Source organism: Anolis sagrei, chromosome 1 (genome assembly GCF_037176765.1).
Source record: "Anolis sagrei isolate rAnoSag1 chromosome 1, rAnoSag1.mat, whole genome shotgun sequence".
Classification (NCBI taxonomy): Eukaryota; Metazoa; Chordata; class Lepidosauria; order Squamata; family Dactyloidae; genus Anolis; species Anolis sagrei.
Genome location: NC_090021.1, coordinates 298,502,889 through 298,523,135, shown reverse-complemented (window position 1 = coordinate 298,523,135; position 20,247 = coordinate 298,502,889). Strand labels below are relative to the sequence as shown.

Below are 20,247 nucleotides of genomic sequence, written 5' to 3'. Positions count from 1 at the left end.
AGAGGCCATTTCCAATTCCACTGACTATTACCGCAGTCATACATTGAGTTGCAACTATTTCCATCATCATAGAAGTACCTGCTAGATGCAATGAAGTCAGTTGCTATTGGCTGTACTTCTGCATAGACATTTTTAGACATTCTTGTCTAAAAATAGGATGCAGGTGCATTGGTGGAGAACATGTGTGGAATTTGTCATTACTTAAACAAGTTGACAACACATGTCTTCCCTTTGCAGCATGTAAAAAACAATTTGACCACATGAGATGGAGAATTTAGGGACAGCTTAATGGAAACATTGTTTAACCAACTAATATAATAAAGGAATTAAAACACAAAAAAATCAATTTTTTTTGGAATTGCTTTAAACTATTTCAGTTATTTTGTTTCAGTACTTGAAACAAAGCAAACCATATTTAGTGGAGGATGTAAGTAAGATCAAACTAAGCTGAGAAAGCAACTTATAGAGCAGAGATTTCCAAACTGTTTGTCACAACACTTTGTGTGTCGGTTGCAGTGTGTAGGTGTGTTGCATAAAGGTAGCAACTAACATCTGAGACTATATGAAATAAGGAATAAATAATATATTTTCAAATATATAATTGAAAGGCTTTTATGAGATATGTTGTATCCCCATACATTTTGTGTATATGCCCATATCTCTTATGAGGGGTTGGTTTAAGCTGTTATTTGCAAATAAAACTGAGTAACTGTATTGTGAAATGACACTTGTCTAAAAAGTGTGTCACCAACATGAAATGTTTGGAAAGCTCTGATATGGAAGATTAAATGTCCAGCATTAGACATACCAGATTCTGCAACCACTTCTTTTTAGGAAAACAAACTGGCTGTTTAATGACTGAGTTTTTATTTCACAGGTCAGAATACATTATGAGCAAGTAACTAATTATACAATGATTGGCAATTTTTATTTGATAACTATAACATATTCTTAAACATTTTACCTAATCACTACTGGAAACATATATGTAATTTACTTCATGGCAGTACTCTCCAAAGTACTTACAATGCCAGTGGAATAATTTATTCTCACATTCGTGGAAGAAACTAAGGTAACTGTCTTGCCCTGCTAAAAACTGTTAATAACTACTTCAATAATTATTGCAGTACTTGATCCCAATATGTACAATAGAGCCGGTATAATATTAGTACCATCAATATTATTAAGTACAGGACTTGGGGGGACCACAGTTTGATGGGATAAGAACATCAATTCTCTGAAGTCATTATTACATCAGCCTGAACAGGTAAAATGCACACAACTATTAAACAAGGAGAATTTCAAAACGTATATTAATTTTTTAACTTCAACAAATGTTGCAAAAACTACTTACGCAGATCCTGAATGCCGATTGTAACATTATCACCCATCTTAAGTGCTTTCTTTCCAACTGTGCAATATATAAAGGGAAAAACAATTGCAAAAACCAATGTTACTACTTTAGCAAATTACTTACTGCTCTTACAGATGAAAGTCAAGAACAATCAGGACAAAAATACCATGTTAAGTATTCACAATATCTCCCTCCATTGCAATGCTAAATCTGGCATTAGATTTTGTACTTAAATTAGTAGATCCTTGTGGTTTTTCCATTTTACTTAACAGCTTTAATTTTATTCTATTTCAGAATAAAAGTGAAATTTAGAAAAGTAAATACATTATCTCTGTGATGGTACAAAATTATCCAGAAGAAAATATGCTCCTAGTGTCCTTGTTGATAGTAAATTTGTTTCTGTGAATTAGCGGTGAGCCCTGCCTCAAGCCTTCATCCAGAGAAGTAAGATGATAACAGACAAGAGAAGAAAACAAAAAAGAAAAAGGGAAGGAGGGGTAGGGGAGGGGATGAGAAGGGAGTTAAGTGTCTTGTGTCAACTGAACTGGTGAGCAGCAGTAGATAAGGCAGTAAGTCACAAAGGCTGTTACATCAGGATCATTAGCTCACAAAGACTGCTGTCCTAGGCTGGAGCAATCAGTTTTCATATGGCAATAATATAAACTACTGGTTCACTTTCTTTAAAAGTATCTTATTCCTGTTCAAATTCAATTCAATGTCTTCACTGCTCCAACCTCAATCTTAAGCAGAACAGTGAGATTTCCACAATAACAACATACTATCATGGAAATTGAGTGTAACCCAGAAGACAAATAACTAAACGTACCTAAGTTTATATTCAAATTACTTTGCTTATTTCCCACTCAAATGCTGTAAGTCCAACAAGCAAAGTCAGAAGAGTGTGGTTTGATCAGATAGGGATAGGACTAATGAATGTAGAACAATACGTTTTGCTGCACTTTTATTCTGGCAGTGTGGCGGAATTAATGATTCATTTCTACTTGTTCCAGAATATGGTATACATGCTACAGTTCTAAGTAGCTGAAAACATATTTGGAATCTGGATGAGCCTTAGGTAAGATTTCTATTTTGAAGAAAACTGTCAAGCACACTGGATCCAGAGTCCATTTTCTGTAAATGGGCTTTTTCCATTTATGAAAGCAGAGAGATCTAACCAATAAGGCCAGCTGAACGAAGAGAAGTGATTTTTAAAGTTGCCTTTATTTCATGCTACTCAGAATGACCTCAACATCAAAAGACACAATAGAAACGGTAAATTGGAAAAAAGCACCACTCCATTCTCTTGTTCTAGTGAAAGAATTCTGTTCCGTTCATAGAGCCACTGAATCCAAGGCATATTTGTACAATCATTTTAAGCTTTTTGGAAGTAGTGTAAGTCTCAGGCTTAAACACAACAGCAGTGATAATTAAATCACTGACTGTCTTGGAAATTCCCATTTAGTAACTTTGTAACCACAGACATGTCTTTATCAACCGAATCCTACACTAGCAACAGATAACCTTCTGTTTACACGTCCAACTGAACACCACTGATCCCATGTAATTGACAGAATTCGGTTTCTAACTGAATAGCCCCAGATCAACTAATGGTGCAATAGTATTTTCAAAATAGGCAAAACATAAAGCTAATTTGGCAAAAAGAAGGAATAAGTATGACTACTCCAGTGTTTTGGGGCTTTGAGGAAAACCCTTCCAGGAACCAAAACGACACAACAAAATTAACCTCCAAACACATCACAAAGTGGACTGGGGAAATTTTCCTAACTCTATATAGGCATTCTAAAGTTCCTTGTGAAAAGTTTCACCACAGCTGTCAGAAGTAAGATTTTTTTTGTCAGAATGTGAGTTACAGTTGAAAGTCGTTTAGCTAACTTTGCACACATTTCCTACTAGAATAAAAATGGTACAAAGAAAATGCAAATAAGAAAACCTTACAAAACCTAATCGCTTTCCAGATTTTCTATTAACCTAGCAGGAGAGAAGCGAAAAACTATTTAAGAATTCAGGAATTAGGAAAAATTGAGTTGGCTTCTCACCTTGAAAGTCTGCTGCTGTACCTAAAGATAAGATATTTCCATGTGTAGACTAACTCCTTTCAGTTGCTTACACTCAGCTAACCACAAATATAGAGTTCCCTTTATCCCAGCTGCTTCATATCAGACCCCCCCCCCCCAAACAATATGAATTATATAAAATATTTGCATTACCAGATGCAGCTCCATTTGTAAATACAGCTAGATGGCCTTTTCTAATTGCTCTAAAAAGTAACCTTTCTATGAAATTCCTTGGAAATTCCCTGAAATGTGAACTTGTTATCGAACGCGATGACCCTGATTCCTAATAAAAGGGTTATAGTTTAACATGGAATGGAGTTATAGTTTTCCAAGGGCAAAGAGCCATAATGAATTGCAACAGCGCCTTTTCTCGCAGATGAAGTCCCCTCGCAGATGAAGTCCAGCCAACTCCAAGTCCATTTCCCTTCCACTTAGTTCGGCTTAACCCTTTAATCTAAACCCGTCCGGATCAGCGGGCAGAGTCTTCACTGTATGGCAAGGCTGAGTACGGGTCACATGGGGGTAAGTCCACCCAAGAGTCTGCCCTAGTGATTCCCCAAGTATCCCAGAATTCTGACCCTGGAGGTCTTTCTAGGTACAAACAACTTCCAGCATAACAAAATGAAAAACAATTCCTATGATATTACAATGTATCCGCATACTTGGGCTTCACCAACACTTTCCTCTTCAACTCTATACTATGCATCCTTTTTCCTTTCTCGCCTTCGAACATTTGCATGTGCACAAGGGAGAAAAAAAGAGCAAAAAGAGGGAAATAACTTTTCCAATCCTCTTGTGCAGCCAAGACAGATCCCTGCTTCTCCCTTATTTCCAAGAAGTATGAATTTGTGCTGAAACTTCACTTGATTCTTTTTCATTATTATTTATGAAATATAATCAATACAAAGCAAAATGTAGTGAACTGTTTCAACCTCTGCTTGACTCTTGAGCAATATCGAATATTCCAGGAATTCTTATTCATGCCTTGGTTGAAAGGAATACCTTTAGACAATCATCCCTAAGACAATGTCCTTCCTGGCATCCAACCGGAGGGGGCGGGGTGTCATCCATTCGCCATCTGGTACTTCCACTTTGGGGACCCAAGTTGCCAGCGGGACAAAAACCCAGGCATGGACTGTGATGACCCTAATGGCCCCACTATTTCCAGTAGACATTTTCTTGGACTTTATCTTGCCTTCCAGGTGTGGGAAGACACCTGGGGACTTAACACCCACTGTCTTTGCATCCTTGACCTGATATCTGCATAACCACATCATTCACTCATCCAGACTCATTGTCTCCCACATTCCATTGACTAACACCCAGAGATGGGTGCAGCATCCTGAGGACCTCCCTGCCCTGAGGAACTCCACTTGTTGTTTGGAGGCACCCAGGCTTCCTCGCCTGTTGGGAAGGGGATCCCCGGCCCTGTCATCACTGCCTGGGCCAATCAGTGAATGCACTGGCTTGGCCTGTCCCTCAGCCAATCAGGGGCCAGGAAAATGCCAATTGGCTTGTCAGTGCTAGCCAGTCAGGAGAATGGGAGGGAATTTTAAACCCTAGCAATATGAATGCATGGAAACTCTTGTATAAAAAACTGACTGCATCTCCCATATCCTTTATGTACATACATTTTGGCATCGATTGCAGCACAAAGCACCCCTTCTGCAGATTGAATAAAGCTTCTGTAAGTTTCCCTTAGAACTGGTGAGGTCCTGATTTCAGATCTGGTACATTCGTGTTAGCAGAACTCACCGGGCGGGTCTCAGTAACTGTGGGTCTAACTCAAATTTTCAGCTTCAAACTCACCTTGCCCTTGCCTCACACAGAGAAAATCACCATAACCCACTTTCCATTATCTGTCTGGCCTAATATGATCTAGGTTATACTTGGGAACGTCGCCTCAACTATAGCACCTATCCAGACCCCCTCTATGAATCCTCAATTGTATGTAATTGTGCCTCAAATACATTTTGTCTATCGGTCAGCACCTCCATTGTCTAGCTGGCATTGGGCCATCAGGAAATCAGCATGGCAATTTTTAATTGTTCTGTACTAGGCTTGTTTGATCAAGGAAAAATTTGGTTCTAAACTAGCTTCGTTTTCAGGGGGGGCGCCAGCGTTTTGTATTTCAGAGGACTTCCGAAATTTCAGGTTATCTGAGTCCACATTCCTGATAGTTCGGCTGATAGGCTGATCAGTAAACATATTCATGGATTTCCTGCTGTTATATTAAAACTCTTACCCATGCTGTGACAGTAATCTGCTCCCCCCCCCATTTAAAAAGTTTGAGGACCCCTGATATATAGTAATAATAGTTTTAAGCTGCTGGCCAGGAAGACAATTAGCTGGCTTAAGACAAGCCGTTTTAAAGCGTTTTAAAGACTGGATTCCTGTAAGTGCTGACCATTCTTAATTCAGATTGTTTTTGATGGATATAATATAATATAATATAGTAATATAATAATATGATATAATATATTATAATATTATAATAATAATATAATATATAATATATAGTAATAATAGTTTTAAGCTGCTGGGCGAGGAAGAGGATTAGCTGAGTTTACAAGCATGAGGAAAGAGGAGGGAAGCAGCAGAGCAAAGGTGGCTGGAAGGGGAGAGACCGGAAGTGGGGTAAATGCGGCACTTGCTAGCTTGCTACTGGGAAGGGAAGAGAAATGGAGAGATTGTAAAACTTGCACCAGACATACGAAAATAATTACAAAAATTGGAAAAATTGTTTCGATTCTTGATTTCTCCTCACACTATTCCTGCATGGCTCAATATTGGATCGTAAGCTAATTTAAATACGAATGCATAACGAGTAACGAAAATAACGAACACGATCAAACAAGTCTATTCTGTACTGCTTCTTATTTCTGTCAAATATAGTATAAATAAACCCATGTGTTAACAGTTTGGTTTTTTCAATAGTTTGGAAACTTCTCCACAGACATTCTCTCTGGCCAGTGAGAATACATACTTTTGATTTTGCTTTTGAAGCCATCTGTCTTATTAGGCCTTCTGGACAAGCTAGATACCCCAGGCTGTAGAATCGGAGTTAGAAAGAAACCTCATAGGCTATTGATGCAGAAAATCCAGCTAAAGCAGGGATTGGCAAAGCATGAGTCTCCCAGGGTTCCACAATTTTCTTTGCTCCACAATGCCCCCCAGCAATGCACTCTAGGAGTGTGTATGGCATTTACACCAAATTTGGAGACTCTCTGGGCTCAAAAACATGTTTGGTTTAAAAAAAAAAAGGACTGTCCTCAAATATCCTCTAAAAAGTAAAGGCACATAATGCTACCACTCTGTGACCTACATGGGCATATTTATGTCCAAGAGAGGCTTAAAAATCAGGAAGTAAACAAAAAATGACTTCTGCTCACTTATTGTTAAAAAGATCCACTGTGAGCTTAAAATGCCCAGTATGATCCAAAATATAGTAAAAATGACTCCATACTCCATTGGGGGGGGGGGGATTTTATTTGATTTTAATTACCATATATACTCATATAAATTGTCCTCATGTATAACTCGAGGGCAGGCTTGGGGGCCAAAATTGTGAATTTGGATATGACCTGTGGGTAGGTTGAAGGCCATTCTGCAGAGAGAAGGAAACATAAGTGCTTTTGTACGGGGGCAGCTGCCTCCAGCCTCAGCACCATTTCTCCTCCCAGCCATTCAAAATTTCCAAAGGAACACCATGGCACAGAGTAGAGTTAATCAATGCTTCTTTTTGGCTCTAATGTACGAACTAATCTCTTTCCTTTTGCCACGCTACCTGGAGAAGGATATGGCTCCTTGTTTTGATAAGAGTTATGATACAATACTCACACTGAGCCATAAATAGGTTGACTCAGGTTTTGGTAGTGATTTTTTAGTACAATTTCTAGACCTATACATGAGTTTATGGGGTAATAAATTTAGTTAGAGTCGTGATAATGAAGAAGTCTCACCATTCAAGGTTTCTTAGGATTCATGTGGGCCCCCAGTTTTCCATAGATGTCCACCTTTTAATGCATTCCCTGATATCTTTTTTGAAGATGTCTAAAGAAAGAGACTCAACTACCTTTCTAAGTAATAGTCAAACAGAGCCCAAATGACACTAGCAGTTTACTCCCTCACTGCCCCCCCCCCCCCACAAATGACTTGAGGCATACAATTAAGTAAAAACTTTGAGTCTGTATGTTTATTTCAAAATAATACAAATTAATTTGACTGATTATGAAAAATGAGTACTTCCAGATTTGTGTGAAACTAGGTCCTCTTCTTGGTAAGAAACCATTTTTTTTAAAAAAAGAATCACATTAATTAGTAAAATAAAACAAGGCAGATTTTACCAGATAGCACTCTTTTATGACTATAAGATTTTAAATGAGATGCTGTCATAGCTTCAGGCAAAACAATATGTGACCTGAAGTTCACACTTGTTATTGAAATCTGTGAAAAGAAAGCTGTATAATGTATATTTTACTAAAACACTTTTGGAAAAGATGAACAGCAAATAAGAAGCAAAACCTATCCTCTCTCAATATGTGTCTGACTTCAAAGTCGGCACTTCTATAAACAAAAGAGTGTTCAAAGCAGTCTGATTTAAATAAGATGTTCCAAATATTTTTTTTAAAAAAAAACAGTAGAAGGTGGCAGAATTTCAGATGCATGTTTTCCCTTCTGTTTAAAGGCAACAAAGACAGCCTGCATTTCAGTGGCTTTCACAGATGCCATTTCAGTTCACGGTATGTGCTTTGAATTTAAATATGAAAAGGTCCCAGGTTCACATTGTGGTTTGTGACAGCCTAATACCACCACTTGAAAGGAAACCACTGGGCTATTTGTTTAGCAAATCATATTCTGTTTGCAGTGGAAATGCTCACTGAGATGAACGGCAGCTCCCAGTGACACCAATAAACCCAAGCTCATTATGCTCAGCAAGTCTGAAAAAGATATAAACTTCCTGAATTTAGGAAGTATTATAGCCCAATAATTCAAACTAAACATGTTTAGTAAGACTCCCCAGATCCAAAGGACTCTCCCCCCCCCCCCCTTAATGTGTTTTCTTTGGACTTATGTCTTTGGCAACATACCGAGGACACCCAAAACAGTAATCCCTGCCAGGAAAAGGGATATATTTGAACTTACAGCTATGATGCGGTTTAAAGAAATGGAGAAAAAAAATCCAACTAATGGAACACAACATGTAAATATGTATGGAATATACAAGCACTGCACTGGATTAAGTTAACCAAATTAGGTCATCCACTACTGTGAGAACTCATAAAAAAGAGTTGCTAAAATAAAAATGTCTGGAAATGTCCTTGACTGTATTAAAGTACAGTATGCTGTTATGTGCCTTCAAGTCATTTCTTAAAGTACCTCCACACTGTAAAATTCATGCAACTTGACACAATTTTAACTGCCATGGCGCAAAGCTATGAAATACTGAGTTATAGTTTTAAAAGGTCTTTAGCCTTCTCTGCCAAAGAGTGATGATGCCTCAACAAACATTTCATATTGACCCATGGCAACTAAGTGAGGTCAAACTGCATTAAGTCTACAGTGTAGATGCACACTTAGTTACTTCCAGGTAAATCTGCTCAAGTTGGCAATGCAATTGGACTAAAGGAGATAAGCTCTGCATCCCTAACTCAGAGTAATACTATTTTGGACTACAACTCCTGAAGCAGCTGAGGCAACACTGGCTTGGGGATTCTGGGAGAGATTGGGATTTTTTTTTTTTGGTACAGATGTACAATATATGCTGAATATAGGTATAGACCAAAGGCTTTAAAGCAGGGGTCCTCAAACTAAGGCCCGGGGGCCGGATACGGCCCTCCAAGCTCATTTACCCAGCCCTTGCTCAGGGTCAACCTAAGTCTGAAACGATGAAAGCACACAACAACAACAACAACAATCCTGTCTCATCAGCCAAAAGCAGGCCCAGACTTCCCATTGAAATACTAATAAGTTTATATTTGTTAAAATTGTTATTCATTTTAATTATTGTATTGCGTTTTTAAGTGTTTTTTGCATTACAAACAAGATATGTGCAGTGTGCATAGGAATTCATTCATGTTTATTTCAAATTATAATCCAGCCCTCCAACAGTTTGAGGGACTGTGACTTGGCCCTCTGTTTAAAAAGTTTGTGGACCCCTGCTTTAAAGCCTTGAGAGTAATCTAAAGCCTACTGTTTCCATTGGATACAATAGGGATTCCGACCTTTTTTTCACCAGGACCACTTTGACCAGGGACCATTCTCCAACAAATCAGTTTTTTGGTCAACTTTAGATTCGGTCTGGTTATTTGGAGGGCTGATTCAGAAAATTGCATCAGATAGACCACATCAGCTCTACTTTCTGATACAGAACACATGTCATCCAGTAGTTACCATCTGCTCGCCCACAGAAAACCATATTTAATAAGATTCGGCACTATAAGAGCATTTTGCAAGACCAGTCACTCTTGTTGCAATGGTGTAGTATTGGTGAGGCCATGGACCATACTTTAGTTCTTGCGGACTACATGTTGGGAACCACAGGATACAATCTGCAGTTCACAAGGCTGTTAGTTTGTAGTACTCTAAAACTGAGTTTTCTGTACCCTTCTCCATGCAGAAGTCACTTTTTATATGCAGTCTGCTCTTCTTTGTAAACAAATACACATATACCCCTGTACATTTATCCAAAGCATGGGAAAAGAAAAAGGCAAGTTCCTTTGACTAAATAGAGCTCAATATTCAAGTGAATTTTCCAGCTGCATCCTTTGAAATTAAGAAAATAATGTTGGTTCATAAAAAAGTCCAAAAAACACAGCTGGTTAAAATCTTTATTATTAAATCTTTACTAACCAAATAAGCGAACATACTTTTGAGAAAGAGAACAGGGAAGCACTTGATATTGGGAGTCATGACATCTACACATTATGAGTCCTAAAATGGAACTGAGGAAGTTAAACACCTCTGAGGCACTCGCCTCTTTTAGCTATCATGGAGCTTTCTTCATTTCTGGCAAAACAAAAAGACTGATTTTATAATACTTTGAAATAACAAGTTCAATAATGACTCATTAGTCTTTCTAATACTGGCCAAACCATAAAAAAATACTTGCCAGGGACAATAAATAGTCACTATTTTGTCTAAAATCAACTTCTTCTTAACCAATTTTTGGTAATATTTTACATTTTGGGACAATTCTTTATGTGACAGAATTGTACTTAGTATATATATCTTCCAATATATTTCTGTCTAAATAGTAATTTCTAGCACTGTCTGCATCAATGGATTCTACACCCACAGCTTGAAAAGAATAACCCAAAAGCAAACCTTGATTTTTCTTCTTTTCTAATGAGACACAATTTTATTACATCATGGCATATAACATCATGCAAGCCTATTTTTTAATTTTTAGTTCATTCATTTCTTTGGATGCATCAGATGAGTTTTTTGTTTATTATTTTAAAAAAGAATGTCAAAAATAAAAAATGGAGTCTTGCCCTATCAGAAACAAAATTGAAACTTTTGTTCCTGGAGATTTGACATAATGGCATAGAAGGATAGGGCCATGAACAAAAAAGGCTGGGTAACAAAACCCTGAAAGAGCAGCCCTTTAAAGCATTCCAAAGAGTCTCACAACATGTAAGACTTCCTGGTAAGGAAAACACAATACTATGAATGTTTACACATAAGAAAATCTTGCTGGATTCAGGAGGATTTCGTTTTCACTAAAGATTTCTGTTTAAAGCTTCAATCTTAGCCATGCTTAGGTTGGTCCTACACTTCCATATAATGAAATGTAGAACAATATAATGCAGTTATACACACCCCTAATTTGGTTCTTGTTGTATCTGCTCATCTACACTGTTGAATGAATGCAGCTTGGTACCATTTTAACTACTGTGATTCTATGGGAACTGTAGTTTTGCTAAATATTTATTTATTTATTTAAAACATTTATATTCCGCCCTTCTCACCCCGAAGGGGACTCAGGGCAGAGCACAGCATATACACGGCAAACACTAAATGCCAAGACACAGATTCACATACAATACATAAACATTAAAAACATTTATAAAAATATAAAAATACACCATTTAAAACCGTCCTAGTCATCTGCGTCAAAACATTGGCCTGGTCATCATTCCTATTGCCGCTTTATTGCCCTGTCTCAAAAGCTTGGTCCCACAGCCAAGTTTTTACTATCCTTCTAAAGGACAGGAGGGAGGGGACGACCTGATTTCACCAGGAAGGGAGTTCCATAGCCGGGGAGCAATCACCGAGACGGCCCTGTCTCGAGAAGGCCCCACCAATCGTGTCTGTGACAATGGCGGGACGGAAAGCAAGGCCTCCCCAGAGGATCTTAATCTCCACAATGGTTCATAGGGGGAGATGCGTTTGGACAGGTAATTTGGGCCGGGGCTGTTTAGGGCTTTATAGGCCAAAGCCAGCACTTCGAATTGTGCCCAATAGCAAACTGGCAGCCAGTGGAGCTGGCGTAACATGCGAGTTGTATGCTCCCTGTATGCCGCCCCATTTATTAACCTGGCTGCCTCTCATTGGCCTATTTGAAGCTTCCAAGCAGTCTTCAAAGGCAACCCCATGTAGAGTGTGTTTCAGTAGTCTATCCTAGATGTAACGAGAGCGTGGACCAAAATAGTGCTAGTGCCTCAGCAAACTACAATTGTTACCTAAACAAACAGGTTACTTACAAGAGCACCTTCTCCCATACAATCCGCTCCACACACTTCGGTCTTCTGGGGGGCATCTGCTCCCCAGAACCTGACTGGCAACCACCAACCAGAGGACCTTTTCATCGGCCACCCCAAAGCTGTGGAACAACCTGCCGGAAGAGCAGGTTTAAGATAGAAGTGAATACAGTCTTTAAACATAAATTTTAATGCATGTCCTTTGTTTAATTTCTGTTTTGTCTGTTTTAGTATGTATTTCATAGATACACATTTTGGTATATAACTTTTATGGAGGTATGTTTTTTTGTGTGTGTTTTGTAGTGTTTTTACTGTGTTTATGTATTTCATTTATTTATTTCCTGCGTTATCTCTCCACACGGAGACTCAAAGCGACTCACAATCAAAAACATCACAGCTTCAAATATAGAAATATAAAACAGTATATATATATCAGTAGTAACTATATTTAACATATTACTATTACTATATTACACTATTGTTATATATTATTATACTGTATTATTAGTATTATAGTGTATTGCATGATTGCATTATAATCAATATTATATGTGTATATTATATATTATATCATCAGCACAGCACAATATTAGTATTACTATATTGTACTATACCACCATACTGCAATATTATTAGAAATAAGTAAGTCTAGTTGTGTCCGACTCTGGGGGGTGGTGCTCATCTCCATTTCTAAGCTTGAAGAGTCAGCGTTGTTCATAGAAACCTCCAAGGTCAAGTGGTCAGCATGACTGCATGGAGCGTTCTTACCTTCCTGCAGAAGTTGTACCTACTGATCTACTCACATTTGCATGTTTTCGAACTGCTAGGTTGGAAGAAGCTGGGGCTAACAGTGGGAGCTCTCCCCACTCTCCGGATTCAAACTGCCAAACTTTTGGTCAGCAAGTTAAGCACTTCAATGGTTTAACCAACTGCGCCAACAGGGGGGACATAATTAGTAACATTACATGTAATATATAATATAGAATTACTGTATCATTATATAGTACTATATAATATATTGTACCATATCATAAGTTATAATATATTACATATACTACAACATTACAATGTTATTATTTCTATATATTATTATATTGCATATATTGAGGGGAATCTGAGTGATGCTGCAGGAGACAAAGTGGAGCTGTGTCTTCTTGGTTGCCCTCTCTTCACTCTGTTAATTGTTTTGTAACCCGCCTCAAGCCATGAGGAGAGGCAGGGAAGAAATAAAATTATTATTATTAGCCACTTTAAGTCTCTTTTAAGAGAGAAAAATATGGTTATGAACAAATACTCAGAACTCATGTGATGTTCACTTAAGACAGTGGTTTTCAACCTGTGGGTCCCCAGGTGTTTTGGCCTACAATTCCCAGAAATCTCAGCCAGTTTACCAGCTGTTAGGATTTCTGCGAGTTGAAGGCCAAAATATCTGGGGATCCAAAGGTTGAGAACCACTGTTTTAAGGCAAAAAGGAATCAATTCATGCACAGAGACATATCTTCCCTCTGATATATACTTTAAGCTTTTTATAGTCATGTGACAAGTAGGTGAGCGATAGCTAATGTGCTTCTGGTTTATATATCTGGGGGATTTGCTCTGAAAAGGCACCGTGCCTGGAAGGACCCAGGAATTTGTGAGCTTTAGTATGAATTTGCCTTAACTAATTCAGCCCCCTCCCTCCTGACCTTTAGGAAAAGAGTAAAAGCTTGGCTATTTGTGCAAGCTTTTGAATCCTCACTGTAACTAGATAAACTCAGTATTGCAAACGAACATGGAACAGCTTAACGATGCAAATGGACATGGATTTAAACCTGGAAGTATTTGATTTTTAAAGTTTTAAATTGTTTTCATATGAATTTTATTATGTGATTTAACCTGTTTAAAATGATGTATTTATGTGTGTTCAGCATTTAATTGTTGCCAGTCTGAACACCGCCCTGAGTTGCCTTTGGGCTGAAAAGGGCAGGATAAAAGTGTGGTAAATAAATCAATAAAAATAAACAATTATCATGGGGACAAGGACTTTTAATACTGGTTATGTTTAATCCTGTTTGAATATTCATATATTTGTATATTTGTAAATTGTTATGCTGATGCTTTGATGTTAAGCTGCTTTGAGATAAAGCAGGAGATTAATAAACATAATAATAATGTAATATTTATGGATATCCCACTTTCTTCGCTTCAAAGGTACTCAAAGTTACTCGCAGCACTAAAAAGATGACAAAATTACAATTTAAAAATCACAACAGATAAAACTCCATGTAACACATAACAGTGTAAAATGTAGTAATAATAATAGTTATAGAATGTAGATCAGGCATGGGCAAAGTTGGACCCTCCAGGTGTTTTGGACTTCAACTCCCACCATTCCTAACAGCCTACCGTGCCTGACAGTTTCCTAACAGTTTGCCCATGCCTGATGTAGATGGACCCTTCTTGACAGGTTTTGCTCAGGTTGTGGCAACGCCAGTTGAAGCAAAGGAAAGAAACTCAACTAACTCAAGAGTAATACTTTTTTGGACTACAACTCAGGGCCAACGCAGGCTAGGGGATTCTGGGTAATGCAGTGGAGACAATGGAGCATTTCCTGAAAGATCTGACAGGAAAAACAACAACAAAGCCAGAGCCTGTCACTGGAGATGCGCCTGCGGTTTTTGAGCAGGCCCTTCCGTGAGGAAAAGGCAACCCACAGAAACAGAGCCACAGAAAAAAAGCCTAACAGACACACACCGCCACCCTTTGGCTGTTGCTTCCCTCTGGGCCCAGCTAGGTCCATTTAAACGAACCTACTCACCCACTCACTCACTCGACCCGCGCTGCCGCCTGGTCCAAAATAACCGCCGAGGCATTCAAACCCCAACATCCGCTTACGTCATGAGAGAACGCTGGGAAGAAGCCCCGCCCCCTGCTCAAAGCTCACCTATTGGATGCGGTCGCTCGAGTGACGTTCCCCTGAAAAAAAAAGGAAGAGAGGAACGTTTGGCTTTCCGCCTTGTGTTGGTCAGTAAGCTTCATTTGTAAGCTGCATCTACACCTGGCATGGGCAAACTTGGGCCCTGTAGGTGTTTTGGACTTCAGCTCCCACAATTCCTAACAGCCTCGGGCCCTTTCCTTTCCCTCCAGGTATTTTGGACTTCAACTCCCACCATTCCTAACAGCCTCAGGCCCTTTCCTTTCTCCCCAGGTGTTTTGGACTTGAACTCCCACAATTCCTAACAGCCTCAGGCCCTTCCCTTTCCCTCCAGGTGTTTTGGACTTCAACTCCCACCATTCCTAACAGCCTCAGGCCCTTTCCTTTCTCCCCAGGTGTTTTGGACTTCAACTCCCACCATTCCTAACAGCCTCAGGCCCTTTCCTTTCCCTCCAGGTGTTTTGGACTTCAGCTCCCACCATTCCTAACAGCCTCAGGCCCTTCCCTTTCCCTCCAGGTGTTTTGGACTTCAGCTCCCACAATTCCTAACAGCCTCAGGCCCTTTCCTTTCCCTCCAGGTGTTTTGGACTTCAGCTCCCACAATTCCTAAAAGCCTCAGGCCCTTCTCTTTCCCTCCAGGTGTTTTGGACTCCCACCATTCCTAACAGCCTCAGGCCCTTCCCTTTCCCTCCAGGTGTTTTGGACTTCAACCCCCACAATTCCCAACAGCCTCAGGCCCTTTCCTTTCCCTCCAGGTGTTTTGGACTTCAGCTCCCACAATTCCTAATAGCCTACCAACTCAGCTGTGAAGAACAGATACTAGGTCAAGCTTGAGCAAACTTGGGCCCTCCAGGTTGTTTTGGACTTCAACTCCCACAATTCCTAACAGCCTTCCAACTCTCTCTGATCTACACTGTATAATTAATGCAAGTTGATACCACTTTTTAACTGCCATGGCTCAATCATAGGGAATCATGGGGATTGCAGTTTGGTCAGGCACCAACCCTCTTTGGCAAAGAAGGCTACAGACTTTGCAAAACTGCATCTCCCAGGATTCCAATGAAGTGATGTATAGCAACCAAAACAATATCATACTGCATTAATTCTACAGTGTAGGTGCACCCATTTTCCCAGCAACAATGTGCACATGTTGAGTATTTTGGATTCCAGGATTCCACATATGCTGGACTTGTAAATTCCATTTTCTGCACACGGCAAGATTAATAGAATTATAGAATCATAGAGTTGGAAGAGACCTCATGGGCCATCCAGTCCAACCCCCTGTCAAGAAGCAGGAAAACAGTTTCGGCCCAGTTTACCTGTCCGAACGTATCTTCCTCTACGTACCACCAAGGACCTTAAGATAATCCGGCGAGGCCCTGCTCTCGATCCCACTGCCATCGCAGTTGTGTTTGGTGGGGATGAGAGACAGGGCCTTCTCTGTGGGGCCCCTCAGCTATGGATCTCCTTCCCTTATGAAATTAGATCTGCCCCATGCCTTCTGATCTTCCGAAAGAAATGCAAATCCTGGCTGTGCGATCAAGCGTTCATAGAATAGACTAATTTACTGGTGAAGATAAGGTTTTAGTGGACCGCAATGGACTGATTTGGATGAGAATTTGAACCAGCCAACTGTTTTAATGTATATTTATAACTGTTTTTGTATTTTATGTTATGTTATTATATTGTGTCGGCACTGAATAGTTGCCTGTTAGAAGCCATCCTGAGTCCCTCTTTGGAGGTTGAGAAGGACAGGGTATAAATGTTCTAAATAAACAAACAAAAAAATAAATGAAATCCATTCAAAGCCCCCTGACAGATGGCCATCCAGCCTCTGTTTAAAAGCCTCCAAAGAAGGAGCCTCCACCACATTCTGGGGCAGAGAGTTCCACTGCTGAACAGCAAACACAGTTAGGAAGTTCTTCCTAATATTCAGGTGATATCTCTTTTCTTGTAGTTTGAAGCCGTTGCTCCGTGTCCTAGTCTCTAGGGCAGCAGAAAACATGTTTGCTCCCTCCTCCCTGTGACTTCCCCTCACATATTTATATATGGCCATCATGTCTCCTCTCAGCCTTCTCTTCTGCAGGCTAAACATGCCCAGCTCTTTAAGCCGCTCCTCATGGGGCTTGTTCTCCAGACCCTTAATCATTTTGGTCGCCCTCCTCTGGACACATTCCAGCTTGTCAACATCTTCCTTCAATTGTGGTGTCCAGAAGTGGACACAGTATTTAATATGTGGTCTGACCAAGGCAGAATAGAGTTTAAAGCTAGCTTCAAATTGAGGCAAACAGACAACAAAACCGCACAGAAACGTGTGGCAGAAATCCCTTAATATACCACAGTGCTCTGTGGTGACCGTCTTCACCATCTGGGTCTCTTAAGTGGCTCCAGGATTTCCTATGTAATCATCTGCTTTATTCAGTACCAGCTTGAAAATACAGTAGAGTATTGCTTATCCAACATAAATGGGCCTGCAGAATGTTGGATAAGCAAACATGTTAAATACTAAGGAGAAATTAAGGAAAAGTCTGATAAATGTCAAATTACGTTATGATTTTACAAATGAAGCACCAAAACATCATGTTTTACAACAAATTGACAGAAAAAGAAGTTTTTACAACAAATTGACAGAAAAGAATATGCAATAACATTATGTAGTAATTACTGTATTTATGAATTTAGCACCAAAACATCGCAATGTATTGAAACAGTTGTGGATCCGGGCGGGAGGCAGACTGCACTGGATAATACAGAACACTGGATGAATGAAGGTTGGGTAAGCAATACTCTACTGTACATTAAATGGTCAGTGTAAATAGGGCCTCAGTTCAACAAAGGTCATAGCTGGGTGACAAATCAGATCTGGCCTCAAGCAGTCTGAGATATCCGAATAGGAATGTATCCAAAAGTGCAACCCCATCCAAGAAAGTTTTTCCATTTTATTGTGCTTCAACTGCAGTTTATTGGCCCTTACTGAGTTCATTACAATATCCAGGTTCTGAACCTGCAAATGATTTCGATGACATGCAATAGTCAAACCCCACCTCAGGTCTCCTCGTGACCTCATATAGATTGAGCTGCAGAACAGATAAAATTGTACCTTGCGCCACCCCACAGATCAATAGCAATGGGCCTGAACTGAAATACTTAGTGCTAATCTCTGGAATTGGTTCCATAGATAAAAGCAGAGCCACTGTAACACTATCTCCTACTATTATCCAGTGGTGGTGGTCCAGTAAGATACCATGATCAATGTTATAAGAAGCTGCTGAGGTACTTAAGAATGGCAACATGGCAGCACTCTACTGTCTTCCATCCAGAGTAGGTCATAAATCAGAGAAATGATGGTAATTTCAATGACATGGTCTGATCAATACAAAAGGGGTTTTACCATTCTCAATTTTTCCAGCAGCAATAACCAGGTCCAAGATATGTTCTGTCAAGTCTTTTGGCCCAATGAGGTACTGAAGCAGATATATGGCTGTCATGATACCTATAGAGTGCTGAGGACAACCATGGCAATATATTGAAGTTCCCTGAACCTTAATCCTATAGTGCTCTAACACCTCTTCCAAGATTAACTTGACCAGTTTATGCAGTGATATTATTGGGTAATGGGGTAGGCTGTAAACCTGCAGCATCCTTGTTCTCCCTCCGTCACCCAACATCAAGAGCCCCCGGTGGCGCAGTGGGTTAAACCCCTGTGCCGGCAGGACTGAAGACCGACAGGTTGCAGGTTCAAATCCGAGGAGAGGCGGATGAGCTCCCTCTATCAGCTCCAGCTCCTCATGCGGGGACATGAGAGAAGTTTCCAACAAGGATGATAAAAACATCAAATCATCTGGGCGTCCCCTGGGCAACGTCCTTGCAGACGGCCAATTCTCTCATACCAGAAGCAACTTGCAGTTTCCCAAGTCGCTCCTGACATGACAAAACAACAACAACCCCCCCCCCCCCAACATCAAGTGCTAATCTTTAAAACTGGCCCTATGGTGGAAATGTTTCCTCATGAGGGAGGTGTAATCTTTATGGATGATGACAGCTCCTGTCTCTAAACTCTCAACTGAGGTTGCACCAAGTTCCTAGGTGGACAAATGTGGGAAATACTCATTCTATCAAGCCCATTGTCCACATGGATGGTTAGATAGTGACTCCTTTGCCTTCTGATGGTTTAGTGTACACAAACAGGTTTCATGCACACAGTTATGAACAACATGGTGTATAAAATGCCGTTCAGGTTAGCTGTATAAGGTACAAGGGTTGCCTGGAAAGTAAGGTTACAAGGCATGTAGCTCTCACAGGGAATTTTCTTGGGGGAAGTTGGTATCACTGCTGTGTAGCGGGAAGCCAGCGGAAGTGAACGAGCAGTGCCAGTCGTCAGCTCATCGACTGGCATTGTGGTAAAGGTTAGAGATGACTGTCCTCATTCTGTTTCCTTTCAAGTGCGAAGTTCGCGCTGTAATATACTACCTAAATGCTAAGGGGATGAACGCCACTGCGATTCATTGCAAAATTGTTTCAGTTTATGGAGAGGACATAATGTCAAGACAGCATGTGACAAAATGGGTACAGAATATGTTGTGAGACCATGAAGAAACTTTACAGAGCCATCAAAAACAAGGGTCTATCTCTTTCATGACAATGTGCGTCCTCACACCACTCATACAACACAAGATTTGTTGACTTCATTTGGTTGGGATTTCTTAAGCCACCCCTCTCACAGCCCCGATCTCGCATCCAGTGACTGTCATCTGTTCACTAAATTGAAGGAACACCTTGGTGGAAAACACTTTTCCGATGACGACGAAGTGAAAATCGAAGTGATGAACTGGCTGAAAAAGGTGGAGGGAAACTTCTATGACATGGGCATCAAAAACTCATCCCACGGATGACAAAATGTATTGAACTGAATGGTGATTATGTGGAAAAATAATGTAATAGCCATGCTACAATCCATGTAAGTGTGACTGAAACATATTCATTCTTTGTATTAAAAAAATAATCTTGTAACCTTCCTTTCCAGATAACCCTCGTATATATGAAACATTAATGCACGAATTAAATTCTTTACTCATTCAAAACACATTGCCCTACTTTACATCCATTGCTTATTAAGACTAAGGAGCCATCCTTTGTAGACTTAGGGTGTATCTTCTACACTGTTGTAGAATTAATGCATTTTGATCTAATTTGAACTGC

At 39.8% G+C, this 20,247-nt stretch overlaps 1 protein-coding gene and 1 long non-coding RNA gene across 3 annotated transcripts in view; one reads left to right on the top strand and one right to left on the bottom strand.

Moving 5' to 3' along the window:
• The window catches only part of G2E3 (G2/M-phase specific E3 ubiquitin protein ligase), a 35,342-nt gene extending 20,314 nt beyond the window's left edge, over window positions 1-15,028 (bottom strand). Inside the window, exons 1-3 of one of the 2 annotated variants that reach the window (XM_067462865.1) lie at window positions 14,932-15,028; window positions 12,138-12,268; window positions 1,355-1,411 (exon numbers count right to left, since the gene is read on the bottom strand). In XM_067462865.1, the coding sequence (XP_067318966.1) occupies window positions 1,355-1,391 (37 nt within the window). In that variant the 5' untranslated portion in view covers window positions 1,392-1,411; window positions 12,138-12,268; window positions 14,932-15,028. The remainder of the gene's footprint in view (window positions 1-1,354; window positions 1,412-12,137; window positions 12,269-14,931) is intronic. The other variant, XM_060759708.2, reaches the window with a different exon arrangement.
• Window positions 15,029-15,052: 24 nt separating this feature from the next.
• The window catches only part of LOC132765425 (uncharacterized), a 43,604-nt gene continuing 38,409 nt past the window's right edge, over window positions 15,053-20,247 (top strand). Inside the window, exons 1-2 of the long non-coding RNA XR_009630418.2 lie at window positions 15,053-15,137; window positions 17,731-17,824. This is a non-coding gene — a long non-coding RNA (uncharacterized lncRNA). The remainder of the gene's footprint in view (window positions 15,138-17,730; window positions 17,825-20,247) is intronic.